The 18,565-nt window shown below is 35.5% G+C and overlaps 1 protein-coding gene across 2 annotated transcripts in view; it reads left to right on the top strand.

Annotated features, from left to right (window-relative positions):
* Positions 1-18,565, top strand: part of Cul2 (cullin 2) — a 427,362-nt gene that overhangs the window by 300,757 nt on the left and 108,040 nt on the right. For both annotated transcript variants that reach the window (XM_090403159.1, XM_090403160.1), the window contains 2 exons: positions 7,193-7,321; positions 14,621-14,707. In XM_090403159.1, coding sequence (XP_090259285.1) covers positions 7,193-7,321; positions 14,621-14,707 — 216 coding nt within the window. The remainder of the gene's footprint in view (positions 1-7,192; positions 7,322-14,620; positions 14,708-18,565) is intronic.

An 18,565-nucleotide genomic window follows, 5' to 3' on the forward strand; every position in this document is an offset into this window, starting at 1 on the left:
AAGTCTGCATAAAAGTGATTAAGGATCCATTTTCTGTCGAAGCAGGAAATCTACCTGTCGAATTCCAGATGGAAGTTATTGATCTCCAGTGTTCTGAAAACTATCAGGTCAAGCATAGGGAGAGTACTTTACAAGAGTTTTATTCTATTCTGGATCAGATAAATTTAAACGTTTGTTGGATACTGCCTACCAGGTATTTTGTATGTTTGGGAGCACATATACTTGTGAACAGACATTTTCAGTCATGAACTTGAACAAAACCAAACAGCATTCATCTTTAAGTGATATCAATTTTGAGGCCATATTAAGAACGGCTACTTCAAACATGACACCAAATTTTGATAAAATAGTGGCAACAAAGAAATGCAATGTGTCACATTGTGACATTCAGAATGAAATGCACAAGTACATTTATTTACATAAAATTAGCTTTAAAAATTATACACTTTGCACTGCCACATGCATAGTTCCACTTTTTCTTCAGAACAAAAATAAAGTTTATTTGGCCATGGGGGGGCAAATGTGAGAATTCTTCACTCTGATTCAAAATTGACATCCTATACCTCAGCAGGTCAGTATGAAAGGTTTACTATATAGATTTACCTTTCTTCAGAAAAGATCTAAGAAAACAACTTTTGGCATAGAATTCTGATTTGACAGTCTGTTTTAAGCAATTCTTCCACTTGAAGTTTTTCTTTCTCTGTCTCAAGACACTGCTTCCTTCTTGTTTCCAGTATATGTAATTACAGAATCTTAAGAAGAAGAAGAATGTATAAGTTTCTTATTTAAAACTTGGGAATAATGGTGAACAGAGTTGAAGTTTAGATGGCATATTGCAAAAATTGACAAAATACCTCAAAGGATTATTGGATGGTGAATAACACACTAACAAGTAAAGATGTAGAGGTTATTTTTCCCTCTTTGTAAGAGCATGATGCTGCTGCATATTAACTACTGTGTAGAGATTTCGTTAACTGGGTTTTCAGGATCAGGAGTTGGTGAGGAAGATCAAAGTTGAGTAAAAAAAAACTGGTGATAGGTCTGAGGAATGCTCCCTACAAGATAGCTTAAAGGTGTGAGTTGCCAAGTTCAGTTATTAAGCAGAAAAGGGGGGGGGGGGGTCTGATAGAAACTTACTAAAGGGGTTCTGTGAGATTGACAGAAAAGGAAATTTTCAATATGTGACAAGTAGAGAGAGAACAAGTGTAAGCATGTAAGAACAAGTTGCGTAATCATGTAGTTAGTAATGATGTGCAATATAGATTTTTTTGCTTCGAGAGTGGTGAATAAGTGGAATGGATTGCTAAAACTAGTTGTGAGTGCCATGTTCCATCTTCAATTCAAAATATGTACTAGAAACACTTATGCATGGCAAAAGTAGTCTAATCACAAGAAATTAAAATTCACAGTTAATTTCGCCACGTTAAGCAAGGGATACCTGTATATCCATGAAGTATGCTTGTTATAAAAGTGAACAGTTTTATGGGATTATCTTCTTCTTTTCAGCATTTTAGTTCCAGACAGACCTAGGGTCTGCTGCTCTGACAATTTTTTTCCACTTATTTCTATCTTGAGCATCCCTCCTTTCTACTCCAACTTCTTCCATATCCCTTTTGATGTTTTCCCACCATCTTTTCCTTTTCTTCTGTTACCCTTCACTTCCATTGTTGCGACTTTCTGAATTGGTTGGTCTGCTGGTCTTCTCCATACAATGCCTGCACACCTCAGTCTACTTTTCACCATTGAAATGGTGAAAAATCTCACTTGGTCACTAATTTTTCTAACCACCATCTCCTTCCTTATATCTTTTGTTCCTCCAATGCTTTTTCCTTGATGTTTCATTTATCCATCTTAGCATCCTCATATCTGTTTTCCAATTGTTCCTCATAATTTCTCTATGTTGCCCATGTTTCTGCTCCATACAACAAGGCTGATCTAATGGCTGATTTATATATGCTTATTTTTACTTTTTTTTTTCATTGCATTTTTGTCGCATATCACTCCTGATATCTCCTTCTATTTAGTCCAACCTGCCCTAATTCTTTCTCTTACTGCCAAGTTACATGTGCCTTCTCTTTCTCTCTGTGGTTGATACCTAAAATGGTCAACTTCTTTCGAGATATCACCTTTTCTATCCTTTCTTTATGTCCTTCAGTTTTCTTAATATTTATCTTTAGGTATTTTGTGCTTTCACTTGTGAAAGTCAGGTCATCTGCAAATAATATATTCCATGCTGTATTTTTGGCTACTCCTTCACTGAGTGCATCTAAAATAATCACAAATAGAAATGGGCTGTGCTACCCTTCATGCAAGCCCACTTTGATGTTGAAAAATTCGGTTGTTCCAATGCTCATTTTTACTGCTGTCTCAGTTTTTTCATACATTGCTTTTATAACCCTTATTAATTTTTCTGTTACTCTCTTCCTTCTGAGGGTCCAGTAGATTAGGTCCTTGGTATTCTGTCATATGTCTTTTTCAAGTCTACAAATACATGGATAAGCCTTTTATTTTTCTCAAGGTACTTTTCTTGTAGTTGTCTCATCATATAGATTGCATCTGTTGTTCCTTTTCTTTTCATGAAACCAAATTGTATCTGGTTAATATCCACTCTTTCTCTCAATCTCTTATCCACTATTCTTTCAAATGTCTTTAGCAGATGTTCTGTAAGTTTTATTCCTCTGTAGTTTCTAGTCTAGTATGGGGAGAGAAGAAAATATCTTTTCTTCTCTTCCCACTTTATTAAATAGTTCACGGGTCCAGTCTACCACTTTTGATGGTCCTGGTGTTTTGTTGTTTTTCATTTTTCTTATTGCTTCTATTGCCTCTTCCTTCATAACTTCCATCTCTGGCCCTTATGTGCTTTCCTGCTCTTCCAGCATCTTCCTCTCATTTTCTATATTTAACAACAGATTGAAGAAAAATATTTCTTCCATCTGCCCTTCACCTTCTTTTCATCTATTAATGACTCTATTTCCATCTTTTATTATGGTGATTTTTTTTAAAATCCTTTGTGCTATTGCTTTTCTGCTTTGCTATTCTATATATTATTTCCTCTCCATTTTCCTTTTCTATCTCTGCATATAGTTTCTTCCGTTTTTTTCTCTTTTGTTTTCCCTCTCTCTTTATATTTCTCCCAGGTTTCGTTGTTTCTTATTTGCCTCCAAGTCCCAAATGCTTCCTTTTTTCTTTTTGATGGCTCTTGGACTTCTTCATTCCACCACCAAGTTTGCTTCCTAGGTCTCAATCCTCTCTTTCTTCCACCTCTTTACCCAAGATGTCTTCATTTGATTCCAAGTGTTTTCTACATTATTTGCTTGAGATTCTACCCTCTCTTCCATGGCACTATTAGATCTCATACTACAACTTTGTATTATTAAATTACTTAAGGAATTGAACATCGTAGATACGAATATAAATTAAATTACACTTCAATAAATATTTCCGATATTTCGTCAACGTCACGTTGCCATTTTCAAAAGGAACTTACAAAAAAAGGCATGTGCACATAGGCACTACAACACAGTAACTGAGAATGAAGAGATGAAGCTATTATTCTCCTAAAAGTCCTGATGGTGCCCTCTAGCGGGCTAAGTAGGTGTTCTTGGCCATTGGGCTGAAGGTGTGCTGATGTACGCCTCCCAAATTTGGGGCAGTCACATACAACCAAATTTGTTGAGGTTTGGAGAGTTTCTTAGGGCTGAGGCTGATTCCATAAATAGTCTTTCGAATTTGTATTTGCTACGGTGTATTACTGTAGCTTTCTTCCACCGTATTCTGTGGCGTGTATCCAGAGCATGGTCTGCAAGACCAGAATGGCTGTATTTGTGAAAACGGATGTAGTCCTTTTGTTCAGAAATTCTGATATTCGCTGTCCTACCTGTTTGGCCAAAGTAAGACAGTTTACAACTACAAGGGACCTACTTAGCCTGTTAGAGGGCACCATCAGGATTTTTAGGAGAACAATAGTCTCATCTCTTCATTCTCAGTTACTGTGTTGTAGTGCCTACGTGCTGCCTTTTTTTGTAAGTTCCTTTTGAAAATGGCAACTTGACATTGCCGAAATATTGGAAATATTTATTAAAGTGTAATTTAATAATGCATAACCGATGTATAAGCCTGTCTACGAGAATACAACTTTGTAGTATGAGATCTTTTTTATGAGATGCTATATTTTCATATGGGATTGTCTTGCCATTTTTTAACATCTTTCTCTTTATTCCCTTTGTGAGAATAGTCTATCTGAATCTTAATTTTTCCATGTTCATACATTATCAGGTGGTCCTCCTCCTTAAATAGGGTGTTGGTCACAGCAGATCCTGAATTTTCTGCAAATTCCAATATTCTGTGACCTTCCCCATTCCTTTCTCCAAAACCATGTCCTCCATGTACACCTTCGAATCCTTTCCCCCTCTCTTACCAACATGTCCATTTAGGTCTGCTCCTATTATTATCATTTCCTCCTTTCTGATGTTATCCACTGCAGCTTCTAGTGGTTGCCAAAATTAGTCTTTTTCTATTTCCTCACACCCTGTCTGTGGTGTATATCCTGAAATAATATTTAGGATATTTTCTTTTCCTAGTGCCACTTTTAGTGTCATAAGACAATCACTTATTCTTTTGATCTCTATTACCTTATCTTTCAGACTTTCTTCCACTATAATTCCAATTCCATTCTTTTTCCTCTCCTTTCCATAATAATGTAGTTTATATCCTTTCCCCAATACTTTCTTTTTCTCCCTTCCATTTTGTTTATTGGATGCTTGCTATTTGTATCTTCTTCCTCTTTAGGGCCTCCACTAATTCTTTACTTTTTCCTGTCAAAGTCCCAATCATAGATTGTTCTAGGATAACCCTCTCCCATTTCTCACAATAATAGGGGGATCTTGCTATGCATTGCCTGCAGGGAAAGCCCTAGCACTTACACTTATTTTCCTTTGTCCAAGAGTCAGTTTTATTTTGACTGGTTTTTGTGGCCAGATGTCTTTCTGGTGCCCAGAGGGATGGTTCTTGGACTCTTTTTCTTTGCTGCTCCACTGGAGTACCAACACTATTTGCAACCACTCCTCTGGGGATCAGACACTGCTGAGGATGGATCTTCCACCCTTCCAACTGTTGTGGTTTAACATCATATTCACCTCTTCTGCTAGTTCAGCCATAGTCCATCTTCACCTGTTTCTCTAGGCTCAGCTGAGCCCAGTGTTTTTGGTGAGGTATGCTCCTCCCCCCTTCCTCCTTTCTTATCCAGGCTTGGGACTGGCAATGAGGAAGGGGGGGGGGAGCATAGTTGTATGGGAATATGTGTAAATTAAAACTATTATGGCATTTTGCTCATTAATGTCATCTCATTTCTTTGCTCATTACAACAGAGTTTGACTGTATATATAAAATGTGAGTATGAATTTGGGAGTGAATGCTAGAGAAGCATAGAAATATGACATTTGCAGTCCCATGAACCTGAACAATTTGTCTTTGAGCTTCTTTTTTGTGTGTGTTCTCTGTACATTGTGTGTAACGTCACTATCAGAAACTAAAGAATGGAACAACAGATCAATACCAAGTTTTGTGTAAAGCTAGATAAAAGTTCCATTGAAACATGAGGAATTAAAGATAAGTTTTTTTTTAATGAGGATAGACATTGTAGAAGATGATCCTTAAAGTGGACAACTGAAAGTAACCTACAGCCCTGAATTGCCGTATATGGTACACAGTTTACTGGCAGGTGAAGAAAATGTGAATAAGAAAATCAATGGGGTCCATAATTACCACAGACTTGGGAGGAAGAGAAAAATTGCCCAAAGTTGTTGTTTTTTTTAGACTGCTTGCAAAGAGTTTTGTTTAAGACAGCAGATAGCAAACCTTGTTTCCTGAATGGCATTGTTACTGAATGATGAACATCAAGTGGTACCAAGCAGACTAAAAAAAAAAAGTTAACTATCACAGATCACACAGTGAAACTGTTCTGATCACATTTCTTCAATCACATAGGGATAATCCATAAGGAATTAATTTCAGAAGAAAGGAAGAACAATGATTACCACTGATTCCTATTTATAGGTAGTGAAATGGTGAAAAATCAAGTTTGTGCACTCAGATTTGTAAGAGTATGGTTGGCAGCTGTTCCGTGACAGTGCATCTACTTGCACAGTGGCAGTCAATGTGCAGACATTTCTAACTAACAAGCAGGTTACAGTGCTTAACATTCTCCTATCCTGACTTGGATGCAGCAGACTTTGTTCTGTTTCCATATTTGAGATTGAAAGATGCCAATATGATAGTGTTTGACATTCAGAAGAATACAACTCAAAATTAGATGTCATCACTGCAGATGAGTTCTCCAAATCTTTCCAAAGCTTATTATTATAAATGCTGTAAAAATTATATTTTGAGGGAGATAAGCACCAAATGTTCCTTATCTATGTTTTGGCTTATTTGAATTTTTTTTTTTTTACTCCATTATAGCCACAGTATTATGAGAAAGTACATGTATTATGATATAATATGCTCTCTTTCTACATTAAAGTGACATTTGAGACGGATTAGGGAAGTGGTTTTGCTTTAATATTGCTAAACTTTGTAAAGGCATTTTGATACTGCATGGAACCTTGTTACATAAATTGCAGCAATTGGAGATGACAGACATTGCCTAGATTAGACCATTTTACTTGAAGCACTAATTATTCCCCATAGTGCTTCAATAGCTCTGTTGTTATAGGCATAACCTTTTCGTTGGAAAGTCGCGGGTTAGAATCTTGTCTAGTATGCATAGAGTAGGACTTTTCGATGGAAGATGAGTTAGCTGGTCTCGTATGGCAGTTTTTCTCCTGAACCCTGCAAAACGGGCAAATCAGCTAGAAGAATACACAGCAATTTAAGCTGTGCCACACTGTGCATACAAGAGATGAGATTAATCCATATGATAAGCAATATCAGGTTTTTAAGAAACGAGGTTACTTGACTGTGACAGGCCATTGAGTCTAACTCAAAAGGGGGAGTGAGATTATTTCCCATAAAAATACTCATTAGTAACATAGTCTTTTTTTTAATTGCTAATATACAAATATATTGATTACATTTTATTTTTTATATGTATTTAAAACATTACTTTCATTGCATCCAAATAACTTTTACCTTTAATGAGATTACAGTTATTTCTACAATCATAAAAAAAAATTTTTTTTTTTGTTTTTCACAGTTAGCAAAATACTGTGATTCTTTGCTGAAAAAGAGTGCCAAAGGTATCTCAGAATCAGAAGTAGAAGATAAACTGTCACAGTCCATTACAGTGTTTAAATATATCGATGATAAAGATGTGTTCCAAAAGGTATACTCTATCACAATTTTTTAGTTAAATATTTGTTTCTTAAACATCTTAAATCAGTTCAAACACCCAGTGTTGGTCATCTTTCTTGAGGACTGCATTATCCTTTTGAACTGGTCTCTCTTCAATTGCATTGATTGAACTTGATGGTTTACTAAGGTATTTGCTGTTAGCAGTGATTTTAATAAATTGTTTATCTACCATCATCATCAAATTCCTGACATGTACCCTCAAGGGATGTACAGGATATGGTAGTACTACATGAAAAATTTACGTCATTACTAACTTCCTATCTACAATTTTCCTCCAAATCAGTCTGTTACTTATCAAGACTCCAACATTATCGGATCTTATATTTCTATCGTCTAAGGCACTTTGTACCGTATCAATCCACCTATATTATGGTCTTCCTCTGGGTCGTTTTCTTGGCAACCTGGCAGAGAACACTCGTTTTGCTAATCTTTCCTCACCCATTCTGTATAAGTGACCATACTACCTGAGATTAGCTCTGCTAACGCATTCCTGGATGCTGACAATGTCAAGTTCTTTCCTAATATCCTTGTTTTTAATATGATATTGCCATTAATGCCATCTGTTCATGCCTCTAATATTTCTCAGGACTCTCATATATGCGGTCTCTAGTCTTTGGTCAAGTGTTTTACTTCTGACCCAGCTCTCAGATCCATAAGTTAAAACTGGTTTGAACACTGTCTTGTATACAGTTAATTTAGTGTTCTGACTGATTTTCTCTCTTACTCCGTATGAATTTATTCATTTAACTTCCTACCATACCAGCTTTGTTGATTCTGTTGTCTATTTCCATATTTAATTTACTATCTTCAGTAAAAATCGTGCCTAAGTAGCTGAAATGTTTTACTTGTTCCACAGGCTCCCCATTCACAACACAGTTGACATATTTTTCAAGACCTTCATACGAAATCTATTACAACAGTTATTCAATTTAGTCAGGGAATCTTGCAAACTTGTAGCGGATTTATGTAGAAGTATAACATTGTCCGCATAAAGCAAAGAGCTGACATTAACATCTCAAATTTTGATATCATTTTAATACCACTTTCCTTCATAATGTGATCCATATAGATAATGAATAACAGAGGGGATAATGTACATTCTTGTCTCACACCAAATTTAACATTAAACCATCTTCCTGTACTTCCGTCAATTCTAACTGCTGACTTACAACTCAAATAAAGACTAAGTATTGCTTGATATAATGCCCCATTGACACCATATAACTGTGCATCTTACAGTGCAGCCACTGTAAGACTTTTATACCATCATACTTCGGCATTTCTGGTCGAATATCATCTACTTCTGCTGCCTTTCCACATTTCAAACCTTTGATGGCTTTTTCTACTTCATGTATGGATATGTATTCCTGACTGCATGCATGGTCAGTGATTTTTACCACTGTGCTATCATCACTTGTTTCTTTTAGCAGTTTTTCAAAGTAATTACTGCATACTTCAAGGATATCTTTTTCTCCTGTTTTCATGTCACCTTTATCATCTCTAACTCCTTTTACAGCACTCTTTCCTCCATTTCTAAGCTTCTTCAACAACCTCCAGAATATCTTACCACCTTCTTTATATTTATTTGCTATGTTCTTGCCAAAGTGCTCCCATGACTTTTGTTTAGCTAGTTTTACACAGTGTTTTGCTTTCTTACATTTGTGTCTGTATTCTCTAAGAGCAAAAGCTGACATTTGCCAGGAACTTTTGATATGCTTTCTTCTTTTCCTTCACTGCATCTTTAACTTCCTGTGTCCACCATGGAGTTATGATTTTTCTATCCTTGCAGACAACCTCACCACATGCCTTTCTGGCTGAATCAATCAGGGTTTACTTCAAGGCTTGCCACTGAATGTCCAATGTTTGGTTCCTGTTCTCAAACTCTTTCATTTTTTCTTCAATAATCTTTGTGTATTTTAGTCTACAGTTCCCATCTGAGAGCTGCTCAACTTTTATTCGCTTTAAAACTTTCTTACATGTTATTCTTTTCAATATGAAATTCAATTTCATCCTGCTCAAGACTAAATATTGATCGCTTCCAATTTCAAATCCTCTGTACACTCTGATGTTCTGCACCAGGGAGAAAACATCACTATCAGCAATAACATAGTCAATGAGACTTTTCTTATTCCTTACCTCTTCTCTCCATGTGAATTTGTGCACATTTTATGTTGAAACATGGTGTTAGTAATAACCAGTCCATGTCCTGAGCAGAAATCCAACAGGTATTTGCCGTTATTATTAGCTTTGCTCTTTTCTCCAAATTTTGCCCAACATATTTTTGTTCGGCTGACAATCGTTTCCTACTCTGCTATTTAGATCCCCAACAAGGACCAACTTTTCTTTTTCATTGTGTCAGTTGCTTTTTCTAAAGCATCAAAAAATTCCTCCCCTTCTACCTTAGTAGAACCTTCTGTGGGACCATAGGTACAAATAAGTCTCATTGTCCAGTTCCCCATTCTCATATTGGCCCACATCACTCTACTTGAGACTGCCTGCCATTCAAGAAGATTAGCCTTGTATTTTGTGTTGAATATTATGGCTAGTCCTTTTCTGTGGTTGTCATTTTCTGAATATAACATTTTGTATTTATTGCTCAGAAAAATCTCACCAGTTTTTGTCTTTTTTGTTTCAGTCAATTCTATTATGCCGATCTGGTACTTATCTAATTCTTCACCTAGCTCTCCATTTCTTTGCCATTCAGGCTTCTTATGTTGATAGTACCGATCTTTAACTCTGGTGATGTTGAGTTGGGGTGTGCTTTCAGATTTGTTCCAGTAGCTGACTTTTTGCTGTTCGGCCTGGTTCCCTGGCGAAAACAACGGGGTGCCTTGTTTAACCGGGTGACGCCCGGTTAAACAAGGCCCCTGTTCATTCAGTATCCAGGTAGATACACAACAGGGTGCACCACAAGAAGGTGAGAATTAGACATTTGTTCAGAAGCCCTGGTCGGTTCTCCACATTCCTTTAAAGGCTATGTGGAGGTCTCCTCTCAGTTATACAGCTTTGACCCTTAAGCACCCCCATGAAAATGCTAAACATTTGACTTTTTTTTAACCTGTTCACTTCCCAAATATACTGTAGATATCAGCTCTCCTCTTCAAATATGATTATCTCTGTTTTTTCTCTCCCTTCCATGGTCTGAGCACTGTTTCCATTCTTCTTATTCTAGACACATGCTCCATTCAGCTAATAGAAATAATTCTAACAAATAAAGCCTTTTGTTCCCTTCCCCCTTTCCACTCCAAATCGACTCCCCATTTTCAAGAATAAGATGCAATGAAGATTGAGGTATCAAGAAAGAAATTCAGCATATCATATGTGGCTTGAGAATAAAACTAGTTGCACTCAGCTAGTGTTGCAATTTGAAACAAAATAACACCAACAGATCCAAACTTATTTTGAAAAGACTAAGTGGAGAAAACTTCCATCCTGCCCTTTAATGGGACAGAGGTAGTATACCTCTATCCAATTACTTCTGTGCTTCCATCTCTAACTCATATCATTACTTGAAGATAACAATGACCTCCTAGCATTATTTTTCTCTTATAGCTCCTGCATAGATGAGAATGGCAAATTATCACTCATGGTATTAATAACAGCTCTCACTATGTAATACCTCTGATTTCCTGTCAAAGAAATCAGAAAAGTACAGAATAGCTTAGATAATAAGTCATCTGGCTGATTGAATTCTATCAGTTGTGCTCAAAACTTGTCCTCCAGAATTAATCCCCACTGCTTGCTTCCTATATGCACTACAATTGGGAAATAAATGTACATTCAGACCATTCCTGTAAAAAAAAAAAAAAAAAAAAAAAAAGGCAATAAAAGTTTGCTGTCAAATCATCACCCCATAGCTCTTATTTCGGTTCTATGAAAAATCATGGAGAACAGCTAACTTCTTTACCACCCAGAGCCCCACTACCTAAATTAATGACCAGAAATATGGATTCTACCATTCTCTATCCACAACAGATTTTCTTACAATCATTCATTTCTAGACGCAAGTGGAAAAGCTTGTAGAAAACTCATATAATTATCCTTAATAGGTCCAGAGTATTTGATAGGAGTCTGGCAGAAGCCTGTTCACCCAACTACCATTTTATGGTCTTCTTTCTACCATGCAGTTGAGTCACCCATTTCTTGTGGTTGTTCACTCCATGTCATTTCAGTAGATGGCTTCTTTTCCTCAGGTTTCTCTACCAGTGCATTTCAGGGCTCTGTACTTTCATTCAGTCACTTTCTCCTATGTGCATGTGAATTCTCACTGACTACATATTCTATCCATAGTTTTGATGATGACTTTATGCACCTTTCCTCCTTCATTTGCAAACCTTGTAGTGCACAATTTGAAGCTTCAAGTAAACCAATGCCTTAAACTCTAATCTTGCTATTTGTTAGTGGAATAACCTTGCAAAGTTGAATGTTATCAAGACATAATTCTATCTTATTTCATGCAAATAAAGATCTCACTTCACATCCTCTTACTTTTTTTTAATACCCATTTCTCAAGTGAATATAAATTTAGTTATAGTAACAAATTATTACAGGAATGCATATTTTGAAATGCACCTTTTTATGATTATCTCTAGTCTTTTTAAGGTGATTCCACATCCATCATAAAGGCATATTCTGCATCCCACAAATAACAAAATAAACATGGGTCTGGAATACTTGCATTTTAATAACACTGCCTTGTGTAGTTGCAGCATAAATGCCGACAGCCTGCAATGCAGAGAGAAGGCAAAATGTCAGATAATAAGCATAAATTCCTTTGCAACAGGGAAAAAGAAACATTGTAGAATGAATGTACTGTACCTCACAGTAGGTATTCAAAATGATTTTCATTGCCTGCTATGCAAACATTGAGCCATCTCACCACTGACAACCTCAAGCTCTTCATAGTCCTTGGTTGATGTATAGCAATGCTTGCTTGTTTAACAGGTTGAACCCCCCCACCCCCACATGAAGCAATGCTTAGTGTTATTGTCTATTATTATTACAAATCATCCTGCATGCACTACTTTTTTTCAGTACAATGTGGCATAAAACACAACTTCTCTGTTTGTTATTACATTGTAAGTTACCATTGTGGTTTTGAATATAGTGTAGTCACTACATCATCAAAATTTGATTTCATCTAACGTCTAAGATTGTTATTAATTTCTGTATCATTATTCTATGCTGGTGGGTTATATATTGTACTCCTATTTTTTGCTCGAGTGCTATGTAGATACATTCTCTTTATCTGATTAGATTTGAAATATTGTGGACTTTTTTTCTTTTTTTTGTGGCAACAAAACTGTTGAGAAATGTTTGACAAGAACTTCCCATCACAGTTTATTTCAAGGAATTATGATCGGCAATATTGTTGTCAACTCCAGGTTTTCAAAAAATGTAAAGAATGAGCCCATCCAACTTAATAAATATTTTTGTTATTAATGTACTAAGTTAGAAATTTAAAAGAGTTGTAATTTTTAAAATAAATATTGCTGTGCTATTTTCACCTGTAATTTAATTTGAAGTATAATTGTGTAACTATCAAAAAGCAAGATGATCTTAGCTTTAGTAGAATAAAATACATGCTGAGAAAAACTATAGGTTAATATTGTTTTATGGAAATTGGGAGGGGGGGGGAGTGCAAGAACTTTTATAAAAGAAAAAGGAGTAGTGTCTCTTTAAAAAAATTTGAAACACTGGCAATTAAACTTCCATTTTATTTAGTAGGGCATAAAAGTTCTAATACAATAGTTTTTTAAAAGCAACAATCACACCTTGGTCTAGTAGTTGTAAAAATAATGTTGTATTTGGTTACAAGAATAAAATTTGAATATTTGGATGATCAAACATTATGTTGACTTGAGACATTATCAATTTGAAGAGGAAATTTGAATGACAAGGATTTGGAAGTAAAGTTCCATTTCATGCAAAAGCAGTTGTTACTGAACCATTTTTAAAATGAAGCTATTACAAAGCTTTCATCCAACTGGAAGGTGTCCTTTATTCTTTCCCTTTAATGCATATGGATTAAGTGATTTGTATATAACCATTGATTTGATTATGTATCCACTAGCATTACCAATTTCATCCCATTAAATTTGTTTAGGTTCAGGTTTAATTTAATTCTCTGGAAAACTTTCTTCAACCATGAAATCAGCCAACACAATTCATCTAAAAGCTTCAATTGAGGAGTAAAACTTTTTGAACTAGCCTTTGCTGGCTGAAACACTTGTGATATCACCTGTGATAAGTGAGCTCAGTGGAATTTTTTTCTCTGTCTAATCTTTGATCAGCACTTTCAGCACCTTTAAGGTTTTTTCGACATGTTATAGAACATTGTTTATCAAACTGTTTTGGAGACTACCTAAAAATAGTATTTTTTTTTTTTTTTTTTTGCAGAACTCTTATGATATTTTCATGCAGATTATGAGAACAGAATTATGGGTAATGAAATGTTAGTGCAAATTATTTTAATGAAGAAAACATATGATAGATAATATTATAAATAATAACGTAATAACTGTTTTAGAAATAAGTTGAGTTAATAAAAATTTGTATTTTTCCTATTCGTTGAAACTTTTTTTTCAGAACTTCATCTAATACATGCATATAAATGTCAATATATGCTCTAGGCAATTCCCCTACAAGTTTTCCCAGAACCCTGAACTTTTTTGCAAATTATTTATCGGATTGGACAGTTGATTCATTTTTGTAATAGTTTCCAGGCAATGCAAAACCAGTTCTCTTGTTAAGATAAGTCATAATTTTATAGGATCAATTAACAACTTCTTAACAGAGTACACACGAAAATGGTAAACATATGCTGTTATTAGTATACAACACTTAGTGAGCGAGAGTTACTCCTGATGTCTCTTGTGTGATTCATCCCATACCTCTGCTTTTGGTGGCAGGAATAGATCATGGTGCAGTAAAATTGACATCACTTTTAAGTTATGATCGTGAATAAAAATTTGCAAATAGCAAAAAAAAAAAGTTTTTATTGATTACTGTCAATAAAAAAAAACATATTTTTACAAGTATTATTTATACAGTCAGCTTATACAGTTTAAAGAAATAATCCTTATAACTTATTATAAGTAATAATTTTATATTTTTAGTATTATCCAAAATAAAACAAAATAAGAGATGTTATCTAGTCCATAACCTATAAATTAATTTTTAATTTATGTTATCCAGTTAATTCTGATTAATAATCTGCCAAAAATGTTTAACATGCCTATAAAGCATAATTTTTTTAAATTTTTTACAGTTCTTTGCCAAAATGCTTGCAAAACGTCTCATTCATAGCCAGTCATTATCAATGGATGCAGAGGAAGCAATGATAAACAAATTGAAGGTTAGTCATTCCTTCTGAAGTAATGGACTGAATGATTCATTATTCTGTTAATTATTTTAAGCCATTTAATTGACCTTGCATTTCATTTTATTGATTCTTTGCTCTGGCTGAGTGATTTATAAAAGATTAAAAATAGTTAAAAACGATAGTGTTAATGAATGTCCTTGAATTTAAGGATATTTGAAATGTTAAATGGTTATTGATATATCAGGACTTTTTAACTAAAGATTCCAAATATCAAATTCATCCATACAAAGTAGCCGTGTCATATGACAAATTTCTTCTAACTGTATGGTAGGATGGATGGATGCAACATCTTTTGCAGATGTTAATTGATGACAGAAATACAGATTCACATTTTTGGTATAAGACATGTAACTCAACTATCTTTGCCGGCCTGGTTCGCTGAATGGTTAGCATATCTGCTCTCGAGCGCAAAAGGTTGTGGGTTTGAATCCCATATGGGCATGGATGTTTGTGATTGTCAGTGAAAATACTAGTTGTGGTGTAGATGATGATGGTTCGTTGTATGGCAGATTGAGTGGTGGAGAGGGAGAGTTGTAGAGCAGTGCTCTCCCTCGATGAGTCCTTGGACTCCCTGGAGGTGTCACATATTAATAGAAATAATAAAAAATATAGTCAGCATTATCATTTGCTGGTATATATCCTCAAGCTGATGTTTTATACATCATACTAATGTGTAAAATACTTTATATTTAATTTTTGAAGAGTTACAAAATCAACAACAGTCCATCATAATAGATGACAGAACATCAAAATACAGATTTACATTTTTGGTATAAGACATGTAACTCAACTATCTTTGCCATACTTTCTTGGACAATGTCTACAACTCCTACAAAATAGATAAAATACTACATGGCTCTCCTGCTTTCTCCCTCTCTCTCTCTCCAAACATGCAAGAACAAAACACCACTATTCCTATTCCATATATCTGAGGTACATTTAAAAAGATAGCCAAAGTACTAAAAATAGCACTTTTCCTCAATTTGCAACTTTGATCTGCTCTTCTAAGGACAGACTCCATCCTCTAGCACAGTGGTCGATATAACGTTGTTAGGGGTCGATAGAAAAATATAAGACATCATTGTACGGGTAATATTTAATTTGGTTGACTTGGATTACCTCCATCCTGAATGACAATGCAATTAAGAGTGAATCATGGGAGTAAGGTCATGAAAATAGTTATGGAGGCCAATCAAGTAGGCCAAAATTATGTATTTACCAATAAACGGATGTTGGTGGTTCCTGGCCAGCCGGCATGGCGGGAGCGAGATTGTAATAAGTAAATAAGCAACTGCACGGTTGCTTATTTACTTATACTTACACGTATTCGATTCCAGTCTCATTTTTGTGCATCGACATACAAGTGAGCGTATGTCAATACACAAAAATCAAATGTTCTAAAATTCATCAACATACATTTTATGTAATAGTAAAATAGAGGCGGGGGTCGATAAAAAGTCAAGAAACTCTTGAAGGGGTCGACGGTCAAAGAAGTTTGGCGACTCCTGCTCTAGCATATCCTGGAGTGTATGAGGTTCCCTGTTACTGTAATTTAACCTACTATAGACAGACGGAAAGATCTATGGCCTTTGAGAACATTTAAGAAATACATTCACTACTATTATGACACATCGACAACATGTAAAAGAGGAATACTAGAGTGAAGATCAGGCACTATTAATAGCCAACTTGAAAACCACAGTACAAGTACTGAGTAGGGAATGTGTATAACCTACCAGTCAACAACAAATCCCACAGAGACTTCAAGATACACCTTTCAAATATACATGGCCTCAGCTCCAACCTCAGCAGGCTCCACTTCTACCTCCAGCTTACAAAACCCCACCTGTTTTTCTAACAGAAAGCCAAATGTCAGCTTCTCCAAGCACTATTCATCTCATCTTCCTCAAATACACACGCTTTGACTCCTTTCAGCTTGAGGTGGTGTTTGTGCATACACTTGCTTTGATGTACCATGCCAGAGAGCATTTAACTTAGAATTTCTCGATCATGATCTACTTTGGGCAAAAATTTCGCAGACTCATTCTGTGAAATTCATATGCTGTCTATATCACTCTCCCAATGCCACCAACTACTCTGAATAATCACTGAGATTATCTTGTGTAAAGTGATTTTACACAATTGACTTTCCTTCTCCAACTATACAGACCAAACAGGTAGAGATGCCGAGTCATTTGCCATCTCAAATTAAATTACTCAAATTGTTCATATGTCCACCAGAGTACCAGATAACCACAAACACTCTGGACCTCTTCTTCACTAGTGATCCCTCCAAATATACTAAGGTTCTAATCTCCCTTAGGTAATCCAGACCTTGTGCTTATCTTTCTCCACAACTGAGCCATTCTCAACCCACACAGCCATTCTCAACTAAGAGTCATCTGGTATTATAAGAATGCAAGGTGGGATGACCTCTGAGATTTCTCTGCCTCATTCCCTTGGTTCGATTATTGCTTTTTGCCTTCCAACCAATCATATGTACTGAAGTAATCCTCTCCAGAATGGAAGCATATATTCCACATTAAATTTCCATCTCCTAAGTAAGCCTTGGTTCTCCTAAAGGTGTGCCAAGGCTATACAAATGAAGAACCAAGCATGCTGCAACTGGCTATCATCAATTACTCTGCATTCTTTTATTGCTTACACCAAACACCAGAAGAGCTACAAGAAAATCATCAGTGCATTAAACACTAATTTCCAGAGCCAAAAGATGAAAACTTGCATCGTGCCCAAATGGCAGCCATGCATTTTGGTCTCTTGCCACAACTTTTGCCCATCACTTCTCTCACCACTACTGCACCTAAATGGATCTAATGCATCATCACCCAAAGAAAAAGCCAATCTCCTGATAGCATACTTTTCCTCAAATGCCTGCATAGATCATCATCAAATTCTTGATATATACCCTCAAGGGGTGTATAGGATAGGATATGATAGTACTACATGAAAAATTTACATGATTACTAACTTCCTATCTACAATTTTCCTCCAAATTATTCTGTTACCTGTCAAGACTAAAACATTATCAAATCTTATATTTCTATCTTCTAACGCAGCGCTTCCCAAACTGTCGGCCACGGCCCCGCTTGGGGGCCATAGGTTTTGTTAAGGGGGGGGGGTGAAATAATGAAAACAAATTTAAAATGTTTTAAGACTAAGTAGATTTTTTTTTATTTTAAAAGAAACGTATTTAACTTTTATTATTTCTTTTTTGTTATTTTTTATATTTTAATGGAAAAAATTCACACATTGGTGTTGGTTCACAAACTTTGCTTCCTGCATATTTCAGCGCTTAATGAATATTAGTAAATATTGCTTATTCATATGTTTCATTTCAAAGCAGTGGTTAATTGTATTTACTTAGAATGTTCTCCAGGGAAGCTCCAAATCCTCCTGTCCCTTTCATCTTGCATTCGTAATCAGGGACTGTTGATATCGACTTTATATACATATCAAAACTCGTTTTATATTATCACTGTCATCCAAGCTAGTTTTCTGTTACCAATAAAAGTTTCGCATATACTTCACACATGAAAAAAAGCTTTAACAAGTTCATGTGGGGAGATAGTAGCTCGCTTGCAGTGGTAAACAACACGCCCTCCCTAACAGCCACTATACTGCAGAGGCAATAAAAACAAATACTTTTATTATGCCAGTGAATAAGGTATGAGGAGTCTCTGTAATATATTTCTCAACAAATAGTGCAATTAGAGACGACTGGGATAAAAAAAAAAAATTAATGAATCACATGTCCCCTCATACAGAAACTATGCTGTATAGACTGAAACAAAACCATATGTTGCATGGGCA

This window comes from Typopeltis vanoorti, chromosome 13 (assembly GCF_054136105.1).
Source record: "Typopeltis vanoorti isolate ZY-2024b chromosome 13, IOZ_Tvanoo_1.0, whole genome shotgun sequence".
Lineage (NCBI taxonomy): Eukaryota > Metazoa > Arthropoda > Arachnida > Uropygi > Thelyphonidae > Typopeltis > Typopeltis vanoorti.